The sequence below is a fragment of the Halichoerus grypus genome, chromosome 5 (genome assembly GCF_964656455.1).
Source record: "Halichoerus grypus chromosome 5, mHalGry1.hap1.1, whole genome shotgun sequence".
Taxonomy (NCBI): Eukaryota; Metazoa; Chordata; class Mammalia; order Carnivora; family Phocidae; genus Halichoerus; species Halichoerus grypus.
The window spans coordinates 67,635,561-67,648,247 of NC_135716.1; the positions used below are offsets into that span (position 1 = coordinate 67,635,561).

A 12,687-nucleotide genomic window follows, 5' to 3' on the forward strand; every position below is an offset into this window, starting at 1 on the left:
AATTTTACATTTTCACCAGAAACTGTCTTGATGTTCTCCTTAATGGGAGTAAAGTAACTAAGCTAGTGAAGGTCCTCTCAAATAACATGTAGATATGGAAGAACAAATTCACAGGCAGAGTTATGGTCTTGGAGCAGACTGACTTTCCTTTTCCCTGCATCTGGGTACTCACCCCAATCCAAACAAATAACATCTGCATCAGAAATAACTTGGAAGCATGTTGTTTGGATAGGTTTTCTTTACCAAATGGTATGAAACAAAATTAGGACATAACCTCAGTAAATTATATTCAATGTTTAAAAATTATGCACTTTGTGTTTTATAAAACTAAAATCCAGAAAATTTATATAGTTTACTCAACAACTCTGAATGAGGAGCCACTCTGATTTAGGTACAGCCATAGGCGTTAGGGATATGGAGTAAATAAGGAGTCAAAGCCACAGTGTTCAGGAACTTGCTACTGGCCTTTCACTTGCTACTTCAATCATTGTTTCACAAGGATAATTCTGAAATTTTTCATGAAAGTATGAAACTTAGTCAGTCAGCCAAATGCTCTCAAGAGGCATAGGTAGGAAAGAACTCTAGGAAACCAGAATGAGGAAAATAAATACATACTAAATAAACGTTCAGTCCTCAGAATAAAAATTCATGATTGAGTGTCCTATGAAGATCATAGAAATGAGATTGTTCATGCAGGAAATGGATGTCAGGTGTGGGATTAAGCACCTAAGCGTTCAACAGACACAGCCCACCAGGATGGAGACCTTGGCCTTTGAAGAAGGACCAACCCGACAGGAGAGGGACAGGCACGGAGCAATTGTATTTAGGAACATCAGTAATAGCAATACAAAAATAACACTTATTGAGTGCCTCTGTGTCATGCACTGTGCAGAACATTCTGTGTATGTTCCCTTCATTTCCCGGATGAAGTTCACTCTGGCTCCTGTTTTTTGTCGGTGCATTCGTTCTTGCCATTTTTGGTCAGTGGATTCTTCCTTTTGTGTTTACCCACTTCAGACTTCGGAATCTCTTGTTTGTTGGCCATTTATTCCTTCATGAAATATTCACGTGCCATCACTCAGCTAGTCACTGTGACTTACAGAAATGAACAAGTAAGAAAAGGGCACAACTCTAGCCTTCAAGGGGCTTTCATTCTGGTAGAGAGACAGACCAGAGACTCAGTGATTATGAAACTGCTCTCACGGCTGGCTGCCTAGTACAGCTTGGGGGTGAGTGAGCGGGGCAGATCTAGGAAATGTTCTCAGTGACACGTGCACACAGTTATTTAGTGTTAAGACTGTGCATGATAGTTATATAATATATAACTATGACACATAATTGATATTACAGTATACTATGTATTATATAATATGTTAGCTATATTATATCCATGTTCTAGACATCCAACATCATTATATTCGAATGAGGTTAATAGTTCAAATGTCTGTCAATAGGGGGGCATTAAATAAACAATGAACCACTGATGTGCTGATAATGGAAAAAGTTCCAAAATATATAATAAGTAGAAAAAAGGAAAGACTCAGAAAAGTGCATGTCATATGCTGTCTTTTATGGGGGACAAAGAAGATAAACATTTTCTTGAATTTCATATAGACTCTTCAGAATCATGTGCATAGCATTAAAAACAAAACAAAGTGGTTGCCCACTGGGGTGCAGAAATGGGGAAACCAGGCAAAGGGGTGCACAAGGGAGTATTTTCACTGTACGTATTTTTATGTTTTTGGACAAAGTGAATGCATTATCTATTTAAAAATTAGCTTAACATGTCCTGAAACCTTTGCGGGAAAGGTATCTACTAGTGGACTGTGGCCAGGTGGCTGGCGAGCTGAGGGTGGGGCGAGAGGGAGGAGGGTGAGGTGGAGAGCCATTCCAAGCAGTGTTGCAGGTTGGAAGACCTGCCGTGCTTGCAAAACCTGTCATGTTCTGTGAAGATGGCAAGTGGGCTCCTTCTGGGGAGTGTTGGGAGATGAGGGTGGGAATCAGACAGGGGGCAGGTCCTGAGGTCCTCATGTGACAAGATACAAAATCAGATATCATCCTGAAGGTAACGGGACTCTTTGGCTGGTGATCGGAAGGAAAGTGAGTGATCAGACTGGCACTTTGTAATCATCCCCGGGGGAGCAAGTACACGTGTGATGGTGGATGAAGCAGAACCGGGGCCAGAAAGACTATCAACTCTCTAGGAAGTTACTGGCCACCCTTCCGGTAGAAATGATGAACATATGAACCAAGGGCAAGGACAGTGCTCACAGAGAGGAGGGACTTACATCACCCCACAGCTTGATCCTGGCTACCACCCTTGTCTTGTCATCTCCTCCACGGATTTGATTTTGTTCCTCTCCTCATACTGTCCACAGTTTTTCTCTGGATTCTACCCTGGAGTTTAAGTTGGTGTTCTGACAATTTGCAGGAGCCCTGCTATAGGCTTCAGTGAGATCAGGGCCACAGGAGGCCCCTCTCTGCCTCTCTCCCCCGCTCACCCTTCGTGCTGGTGAGGGAAGCCCAAGACAGAAAGCTGCTGTGCAGAGACAATAGCGCTGACCCAGGGCAGAAGCCGGAGCGCAGGTGCTGCGCCAGGTGAGCCGGGCACGTGGTCCCACAGGGGATCCCAGTCCATTGTCTTCTTGCCGAATTCTGCTATTTTTGTTGTTGTTGTTGTTGGTTTTTTTCTGTCAAGCTTGTACATAGTCCCTGTAGATATTTATGACTGGGATTTCATGCTTTCCAGTTCCAAGCTCTACTCTCAGGTGGGACAATACAGGCAGGATTCATCAGCAGAGCACAGCTGTATCCATGGGTAAATCATTCAAATACTTCTCTCTCACTTTGCCAGAGAGCTGCTGCCTTTGAACCCCAGGACCTCCCTCCATAATCCTGCCCACCTCCCTCGGCCTCTCCCTGTGTCCTTCTTGATCTCTCTGTGCCTCTAGTGATGACAGGGGTCCCCCCTCTCCCCCACTCCAGGGCAGCAGGCCTCCAGGGCATTGCCCCATTTCAAAGCCCTTTATCCCTTTGCCAAGTTGTTGCCCATATAACACAGGCTGTTAACTATTGCAACCATCACCCCCATTTTCAGGAATAAGACGGACATCTCAGCACATGCTAGGCAACTACTATAGCAAGTGCTCCCATGTCATCACATTAAAAATTGTAATTCTAATAATTATAAACACATTTATATGAAATAAGTGGAAAATATAGAAAGCCCATATAACCACAAAATAATAAATAATTTCACATGTGTGAAACAATTTCAGGGTATATTCTATTTTAATATAAAAAGATAAAATATTGGAAATCTTGTCTCACAGGTGTATTACCCAAGAAAAGTCAGAGATGAGCAACTAATCCTTTTATTGCTGGAAGGCTGAATAGTATAGTCAGGACTATAAATGCATGTGGACAGTTTTGAATGTTCACGAAACAAATATGTCAAGGAATTAATTTATAACTGACAAGTACTTTTAGGTGGCAACATATATTTTATTTAGTATTTCTCCTTAGTGTATGTTTTTATGTGCCAATTCAGCCCCTGAATAATCAAATAAATACTGTAACCTTGCCATTCATTTGATATGGAGAAATGACTTTTTGATTCCATACTCTTCTGCTGCATTATAAAAAATTTGAACATTATGCTATCATTCCACAAAATGGTTTAGCAATTTACTATGAATAATTTTTTAAAAGGAGGGAGACCTGTCCAGATATGAAAGATTCTAGAAAAATGCTTTAAAAATTAAAAAAAAAAAAGAATAAGAACCTTTAGAATCTAGTATATAATAATAGAGTACTAGTGTATCTTAAAATAGACTGAAAAATTTTAAGAGCATATTTGCCTCTATATTTTTTTAAAACAATGATTTAAACATGTATATTTGCCACAGTTTCATATGTAACCACTAGGAGATTAAAGAATAACCAGAAAATAGGAAAAGACTGATAAGCATCTATTGACAATTGGCAATATATAGAAACCAAGAATAATCAGATTCCCTGTTACATCCCAGAAAGAAAATTCGTAAGTATTGAAGCCCAACCTCTTTCTATTTTTTACCCTGTGCAGTTTGCCTTTCATTGAACTAGAACCCTAAACAAGCTTTGATTTTTTTATTCTAATCTTTCATCTTTCTAGAAAATTATATTTTTAAATGTGCTCTAAAACACTTTTTTAGAACTTGCACATGCAGGTTAAAGAACAATAATTCATACATTATACAAGTGAGGTAAGACCACTACATTGGTGGCCCCAAGTGAGCCACGGCTCCTGGTATTGTCACTTTTTTATAGCCACACCTCTACATTCGGCTTAGGCTTGGTCATACGACTTGCTATCGTTAGCATTACCCAAGTAGATGCCAGATAAATGCTTACATGTTGGGCTTCTCTTGGAACCTAGCTGCCTTGCTATAAGAAAGCCTGTCAAGTCTCTGCAAAAAGACAAGATGGAGGAGGAGACTGGAGGAGACTGTGGTCCAACAGCCAGCACCAGACACATGAGTGAGGCCTTCTTGGATCTTCTAGCTCCAGCAGAGCTCCTGGATGAAAGGTTCATATGAGTGAACCTGCACGATATCATGTGGAACAGAAGAACTACTCAGCTGAACTCTGCCCAAACTCCTGACCCACAGAACTCTAAGCAATACATTTATATTGCTCAAAGTAATTCCATTTTTGAGTGGTCTGTTACGCAGCAGTAGATAACAGATATAGTAAATGATAGTAAGGATTTTTCAACCTTCTTTCTAGAAATAATTCCAAGGTACATTCTTCACTGACATACGCCTCTTATATTTCTGTTGTTTATTTATTCACTATTGAGCCTATGTCCTTTTTTCTGACTCTATCTCTAACCAGTTGGACAGAAGGACTGAGATGGATGGTTGGTTTATATAAAAACTGTGATTGAAAATGGCTTTATTATATATTGACTCAACATGCCAAGTCCTTGCTGGATCTCAAAGGAACACCATTCTTGATAATGGTATATATCTTAAGTTAATGCCACTCCACAATGTAATCAAATTGTAGGTGGGACAATCTGGTAGAAAAAATTAACAGATTCCCAGCAGATAAACCTTGTGTGGTCCATTCAAGCCACTCCTTCTCTCTGCTCCTTTATATGGAATTATATCTTGACACCAAATTTTAGGCACTACAATGTGGAAAACTCTTTAGAGGGATTTGTTTTCTTAAGGATTTATTATTTGAAATATGAGGCTTATTAGATTGAGCAAGCCATTGAGTGTGTTTGCATCCTTCTTTCTCTGGAACTAATGCACATTAGTTAAAGAATGCTTTTGAAGTAGAAGTAGTAGCAGAAGTGTAAGTAGAGAATGTACAAGGCTACTTTTGGGGGACAGTGATGTTATTTCATTGAATGGTGTGTATTGTTAGAACTATAGCAACTAACTAGTTCTAAAACAAAGTGTCTGGATACCAAGAGGAAAAGATGTAGCCTCATTAAGTATAGCTGATGTTAGCATACTTGCTGCTATTTCCATTGTTTAAAGGTTGTTCTCCATGTGCTTACTTAAGGCTTTATCTACCAGATGGGTGCGGACAGAGGTTTACTTACAAAATGGCAATAATGGAGAGTCTAGATCAGACAACAATACAAATGTGCTACTTACAGAGAGGAGTATCTGGACAGCACTGTGGATGACCTCTAGATACTGGAAGTCAACAATGCAGCCTGTGACGGAGACGTAAGTGTAGTCGTCCATCATGCCATGGGCTGACGGAGGCAGCACTCTTCGGACACAACCAGGCCCATGTTCCCGCCACCATGACCGGTGTACAGAAATGTTGAATGTCATCAGATCTGTATCCTAGGTGGGCAGGAGACAAGAGAGCAAAAGGAGACAATCTTATCATATCACAACTTTGATTTCCAACCTTAGGAAGAAATCAGGATAACTGGGTGATGGGCATGAAGGAGGGCACGTGAATACTGGGTGTTATATGCAACTGATGAATTATTGAACACTACATCTGAAACTAATGATGTACTATATGTCAGCTAATTGAATTTAAATAAAAAAAAGAAAAAAGTAAAAAAAAGGAAGAATTCAGGATGAACAAAATTGTTGAAATGATTTAAATTTTAAGTGAAAAATAACAGAAGACAGAACCACAAATGGCTGTGTATACCATATGCCCAAACTATTGGATTATAATCGTTTAATACAGAGATACAATCCTTTGAAAAGTAACATTTTAAGGTTAGCGCACATCAAAAGTCCAGAGACAAGACCCAATACATATGTTCGTTTTAAAAATTATTTTGTTCAGTTTGAAACTTTTTGTCTGAATTTTCTTGTTCATCTTCATCAGCATTACCATCATGGGCTAACATTTAATGAGTGCTTTTTTGCATGTTAGGCATTGTTCTAAGCATTTATCATATTTATATCTCTTTAATATTCATGTAGGTACTTTACAAACCCAATTTATAGTGGGCTGAATAATAGTCCTCCCAAAAGACATTCACGTCCTACTCCCTGGAACCTGTGAATTTTACCTTCTTTGGATTATCTGAGAGGGCCCTAGATGCAGTAACGTGTATCCTTATGAGAGGGACTCTGAGGGATATCAGACACAAGGAAGAAGAAGAGAAGGCAATGCGACCACGCAGGCAGAGAGTGGAGTGATGTGGCCACAAGCCCAGGAAAGGTGGATGAGACAAGGAAGGATCCTCGTCTAGAGCTCCAGAGGGAGCATGGCCCTGTCAACACCTTGATTTCAGACCAGTGAAACTGATTTCAGACTTCTGGCCTCCAGAACTGTGTGATTAAGTTTCTGTTGTTTACGACCTCAGGCTTGTAGTATCTTGTTAGAGAGCCCTCATATGAAACTAACACAGGTAAGGAAAGTGAGTCACAGAGAGGTAAAATAGATTGCCCAATGCAATGAATAAATTAAATAAATTGTTTATTTAATAAGAGACCCAAAACTTGATCCGATGCAGTCTGTACTTTCAGCTATGAAGTTGTACCATCCCTTTACCTACTCTGTTCTCCCTCCCAAACCCTTACAATTCCTCATACCCTAAAGGGACCTGGGTCCTTCTTCCTCAATTGTTTCCAGAAAATACCACTGACAGCCCCAGCGAAAGAACAAAAAAGCCAATCTTTGACATTTACACATCAAAATAAGCTTTCTGAGCTCTTAGCAGAGAAAACAGCCCAGCTGCTTAATCCTCAAAAGATGCCTTTTAGTATTTTGGGGGAATGTCAGCCTTGAACAACTAAGATCATACTGTTTTTGCCATAACGATAGATTGAAAAGAATAGATAAAGAGCCAGGCTCTTGACTCCCAAATAACCTAAAAATTGCAGCTGCATGGTGAAGCCAGAAGGAAGAAGTATGATGATGGAGAGGACCAGGACACTGCACCTGCAGGGAAGCCACAGGAACAGGAGGGGGTCAGCTTTTGTTGATTTCCCAGCCATCACCATGAACAAACTCCGGAGCCCCTAGTGTCGAGGGGACATGATGGTCTTTGCTCAGAAGCCCAGGGACTGCCCAATAATTGCACAACACAAACGATGCTCATCCCTACCTCAGTGGGAAGAGGACAGTCCCTACCTCAATGGCATAGGGCAATTCTAACGGCCAGAAATTGATTTTGGAACTCTGAAAACACAGGGGCAGCTGGTGTGAAATGGAAAGCCCTTGAACTTATATGTGGTGGGGGCTTAAAACAACCAGTGTGAGACCTCCCTGAGCAAGGACTCCCTGTTATTCTCTGCTGCATTTGAACATGAATCATGAGGCAAGAAATATGTCCAGTTCATGTGAGTAGGCAAAGTTACTCTGCAGTTTTAGGTTTTCCTCAACTCAAGGAACTCAAATTGAGACAGAGCAGGGACTGAACTCAGGTCCCCTCAACCCTGACTGCAAAATCCATCATTCCTTCATAGCGGAAACTCTATACCTCTTGAGGAGCATATCTTGCAGGAATGAGGAAGCAGGATGCTCACCAAAAGAGGGACTCCACTGTGAAGACTAGTGAAGACTGAACCACACCAGTCTGTGCCAAGGTGGACCCCAGCGTTGACCTTTCACTACTTTCCCCTCCCTCTTATAATGCTAAAAATCAAGCCCAGGGGTGGAGATTTAACATGCTAATTAGACACATGACACGTGAAGAAGCATGACCTGCAAGTGCTCAGGCGCCAAGAAATTCCCATCTCTACATGCTTGAACGTCAGTCCTTTCCTGTCAGAGACGATGGACTCTGAACAACAAACTGAGGGTTCTAGAGGGGAGGGGGGTGGGAGGATGGGTTAGCCTGGTGATGGGTATTGAGAAGGGTGCATTCTGCATGGAGCACAGGGTGTTGTGCACAAACAATGAATCATGGAACACTACATCAAAAACTAATGATGTAATGTATGGTGATTAATATAACAATAAAAAATGAAAAAAATGATTAGAATCAGCTCTAAAATTCTATAATTAAAGAAAAAAAAAGTTTGTGGGCCCTTGTTCTGAAAGCCAGTCTGAAGGACCCTTTCCTTTCTGCTGTATCCCTTGTGCTGGGGCATAAGACCCAAGAAAAAGCCTTGCCCAGGGACACCTGGGTGGCTCAGTCATTAAGCATCTGCCTTCGGCTCAGGTCATGATCCCAGGGTCCTGGGATTGAGCTGCGCATCGGGCTCCCTGCTCTGTGGGAAGCCTGCTTCTCCCTCTCCCACTACCCCTGCTTGTGTTCCCTCTCTCGCTGTGTTTCTGTCAAATAAATAAATAAAATCTTAAAAAAAAAAAAAAAAAAAAGCCTTGCCTGGAACTCCTGCATGGTCTCTAGTCAATTTCTTTTGCTTGGAGAGCCCAAGGACCCTGGTCGGTAACCAAACTACTACTATTGTAAGTATGCCTCTGATTATATCGCTATTAAAACATTTTACATCTTTTTTTTCCTTTTTGGGTTGTTGGTTTGTTACACGTATCATTCAGTTACCTTCACAGTTACAGCACTTTATTGATAATAAAATATTTTACATCTTTTCTCTCTCTCTCCTTTTTTTTTTTTTTTTTTTTGGTTCTTGGTTTGCTACATGTATCATTTGCAGTGCCCTCCCAAGGGAGAATATTATAGAAAAATAATTGCTTTAGCTAGTGAATTCAGTTTAACACAAGGCAATTTACCTGCAGGCAAACTGCACGCTGACTGCTCCCTTTCCTGACCATCAGATTTAATCTCCTACAGTTAGTCCTGATCACAACCGAAAAACTATTATTTCCGGTTTTAATAGAATTCATTAGGTTCAGGATGAACTGGCATGATCTCAAACGTCATAGCAATTTCTACTCTTTAAGCATTCTTACCCAGTGGCCTTTTCTATTGCTGGACTCTAAATTCCTTTCAATATGACTTGGACTAAAATTTATATTACACAAATAAAACAAAAGTGAATTTATGAACTCATGATACATACTTGTTACACTCATAAAATCCTTCTGTGTAGTTCTCACTTAATTTGTTGGCACTATAAATATTTATAAACTGTACTGTTTTTTGCAATGGCTGTATTAAAATTTGAATGAGAACGTCAGTAGTACCAAATTATACTGAAAGTTCAAACTTCTAACTTAGATTTGGTATAAAATTGTATTGCAAGTTTGTGTCTGATTTCAATCCCCTTCAGTAGCTAGACTTCAAACATTTCAAAAAAACCCTTAACACACAATAACTCAATTTCCTAGATGAGGTGCATCAGACGAAATGCAGCACAGAAAACTATAACAATATTCTTTATAAAGAAAAATAAATAAATACAGAAGATCACTTAGTTTGTTGAAGCTTTTTGTTACCACATCAAAGCCTGTAGTTTTGAAATACATGGGTTAATGCTAAACTGTAGATCAACAGAGGGATCTTTAAAATAATTTCAATAACTCAAATGTCATTTCTCTTTCACTTCTTGGAGTTAGAATATTACGTGATGATTTAAGCACACCATGGTTAAGAAAATTGGCAACTGGTATCTTTGTCATTTTCTTTAGAATTTAAAAGATATAAACAATGATATTTGTATTTATGCAAGTGTAAGTGATTACCAAAGGACCATTTTGGGGAACAAAGAAGAAGAAAGCAAGGAGGGAGAATAAAAACATGAAACCAAAGCAGAAGGGCTTGGGAGGCATGAGGACAACCTGGAGAGAGAGAGCGTGTCAAGGCCAACAGAAGAGAGAACCAGGGAAAGTGGTGAGGTCATAGACTCAAAGCCTGGTAAAAAAAGGACCATTGAATTCGATGACTGGTTGGCAAGGGGAGCTTTTAATAAAATGCAATACCAGGAGAGTTTGGGGAGTGAAAAATTGGATTACAAGGAATGGAGGGGACTGAGAAGAGAGAATTTGATGTATTTTTTTCATGAAGTGTGTGAGTCAAGGTACTGAGAGCACAGGATGGTGGCTTCAAGGGTGAGCAAGGAGAACATGAGTCAATGCATGGAGAACCGCATGTTAGCTCTCTCTGCTCACACTCACAGAGTTATGACTTAGAAGAAAATTATTCCAGAATACCAGCTTTCCCCTAATATCTACTTAAGCAAATATTAAATGTTTAAAAGTTCTTTCATCTGTCTAGTGTGAATTCCAAACTTGTTCCCATTTTCTTCAAATACTTGAATTAAACAAAAAAGGAATTTCCAGAGTTCTTTGAAATGTTGTTAATTAACTGTGTAGGTGGACATGCCTGCCTGCATCCCATTCACAGTTAAGTGTACCCCCCGTACTGGAATCAGCTCAATAGTCACTTCTTTTATAGTATACTGCTATATAATTTCTAGCTAGTATCTGTCTTATTCTTCTATGTACTTTTAATCATCTGCTTTTTTTTTTTTTGGTATGTGTCTAATTCAACTTTAGCTAATCCTCTCTACTTGTAGAAATGGATTCTCAACTGCTAATAATACTTTTTTTTCTGTTTCCTTAGTTGGGGCTCAAATAGTCACTGAATCCACTTTTATACAGTTATCTACTTTCTTTGTCTTTTTACTCTTTCTTATCATAAGCCAGCCCATCTGGAAGTGAACGTGTATTTAACAAAGTAGATTTTGCTCAATTTTAAAAGAGTTAGCACAGGGTTTATATTTATATAACAGAATTCATGTCAGTTGAAACTTCTTTTGAAATACTTGTTCATCTCAGAATATGAATTAGTAAAGTTAAAACAACTTTCTCATATTTCTAATTGTTTTTTTTTTTTTTTCACCAAAGCACTAAACATTTCAGAGGGTACTGGAGATCCATAGAATAAACACAGTGCTTGGTAGTGAGGTGTAAGTGTTTAGAGCACATCATACATAGATTTGGAACCAGTTCAAATCTATCAACAATTATATGTTATTTTCCCTAGAGAAAGGTTTAAAGATATTCAAGCTTCCATCGGGAAGCATTTGTCATTTGCTGCTGATTTCTTAGAGAATCCTTGTACAATCCATGAACAAGTGATAATCACTTAGGTGTATGCTACTGGTTCTGAATATAAAGAGCAGTCTGCACCTATAAATACAGAGAACAAAGTGATGGTTCTCAGATGGTGGGGGGGGGTGGGCAAAATGGGTGAAGGGGAGTGGGAGGTACAGGCTCCCAGTTATGAAATGAATTAAGTCACAGGAATAAAAGACACAACATAAGGAACACAGTCAATGATATTGTAATAGTGTTGTATGGGGACAACTGGTAGCTACACTTGCTGTGAGCACAGCCTAATGTATAAATTTGTCCAGTCACTATGTTGTGCACCTGAAACTAATGTAACATTGTGTATCAACTATACTCAAATTAAAAAACTAAAAGAGCAGAGCAGTCTTGGGGGGGGGTGGAGCAAGACGGCGGAGGAGTAAGAGACCTGGATTTCGTCTGGTCCCAGGAATTCAGCTGGATAGGGATCAAACCAGTCTGAACACCTATGAACTCAAAGGGAGATCGAAGAAAAGAATAGCAACAACTCTCTGAACAGAAAAGCGACGACTTTCTGGAACATAGGACATGCGGAGAAGTGAATCCAAGGCGATATTCGGGAGGATAGACGGCGGGGGAGGGGGCCTCCGTTGGCCGCTTCTGGCAAGTGATAGAGCAGTGGAGCACAAAGTCGGAACTTTTAGAAGTCAGGTCTGTTGAGGGATGTCGCTCGAGTGGCTAAGCAGGGGGAAGAACCCTCGCTGGGACAGTGTGGTCTCAGGACCCTTGGGGTCACAGAAAGACCAGGGGTGCCTGAGTGCAGCAGAGCTCCCAGGTATTGGAGTGGGGAAGCCAGCTGCAGAGACGGAGCCGAGGAGTGGGCTCTCAGCTCGGGGTTGTCATAAACCGTGATCCGCGGCACAGTCGGGCCACTGCTCCTCCAGCAGGGACCCAAAAAGCGGCAGATCCGGGGAGACTCCCCTTCCTCCCCCGGGAGGAGCAGCGCGGTAGCGCACTGCAGGGATCTGCGGGGTTTGGAGACTCCACACGGGGTCAGGTGCCAGAGATAGAAACGCTGGGTCACAGGCCGGGTGAGCTTGGAGTGTGGCCGGAGACCGGGGAGATGGGAGACTGCTTTTCTCTGGGGCCGCACTGAGGAGTGGGGCCCCGAGTTCTCGGCTTCTCCGGGCCAGAGATTGGGAGGCCGCCATTTTCACTCTCAGCCTCCAAAGCTGTGTGGAAAGCTTGCAG

General features: G+C 40.8%; 1 protein-coding gene across 3 annotated transcripts in view; it reads right to left on the reverse strand.

Moving 5' to 3' along the window:
* LOC118533583 (sodium/potassium-transporting ATPase subunit beta-1-interacting protein 3) overlaps positions 1 to 12,687 on the reverse strand; it is a 617,142-nt gene that overhangs the window by 141,041 nt on the left and 463,414 nt on the right. For all 3 annotated transcript variants that reach the window (XM_078072341.1, XM_078072340.1, XM_078072342.1), the window contains exon 4: positions 5,655 to 5,852. In XM_078072341.1, coding sequence (XP_077928467.1) covers positions 5,655 to 5,852 — 198 coding nt within the window. The remainder of the gene's footprint in view (positions 1 to 5,654; positions 5,853 to 12,687) is intronic.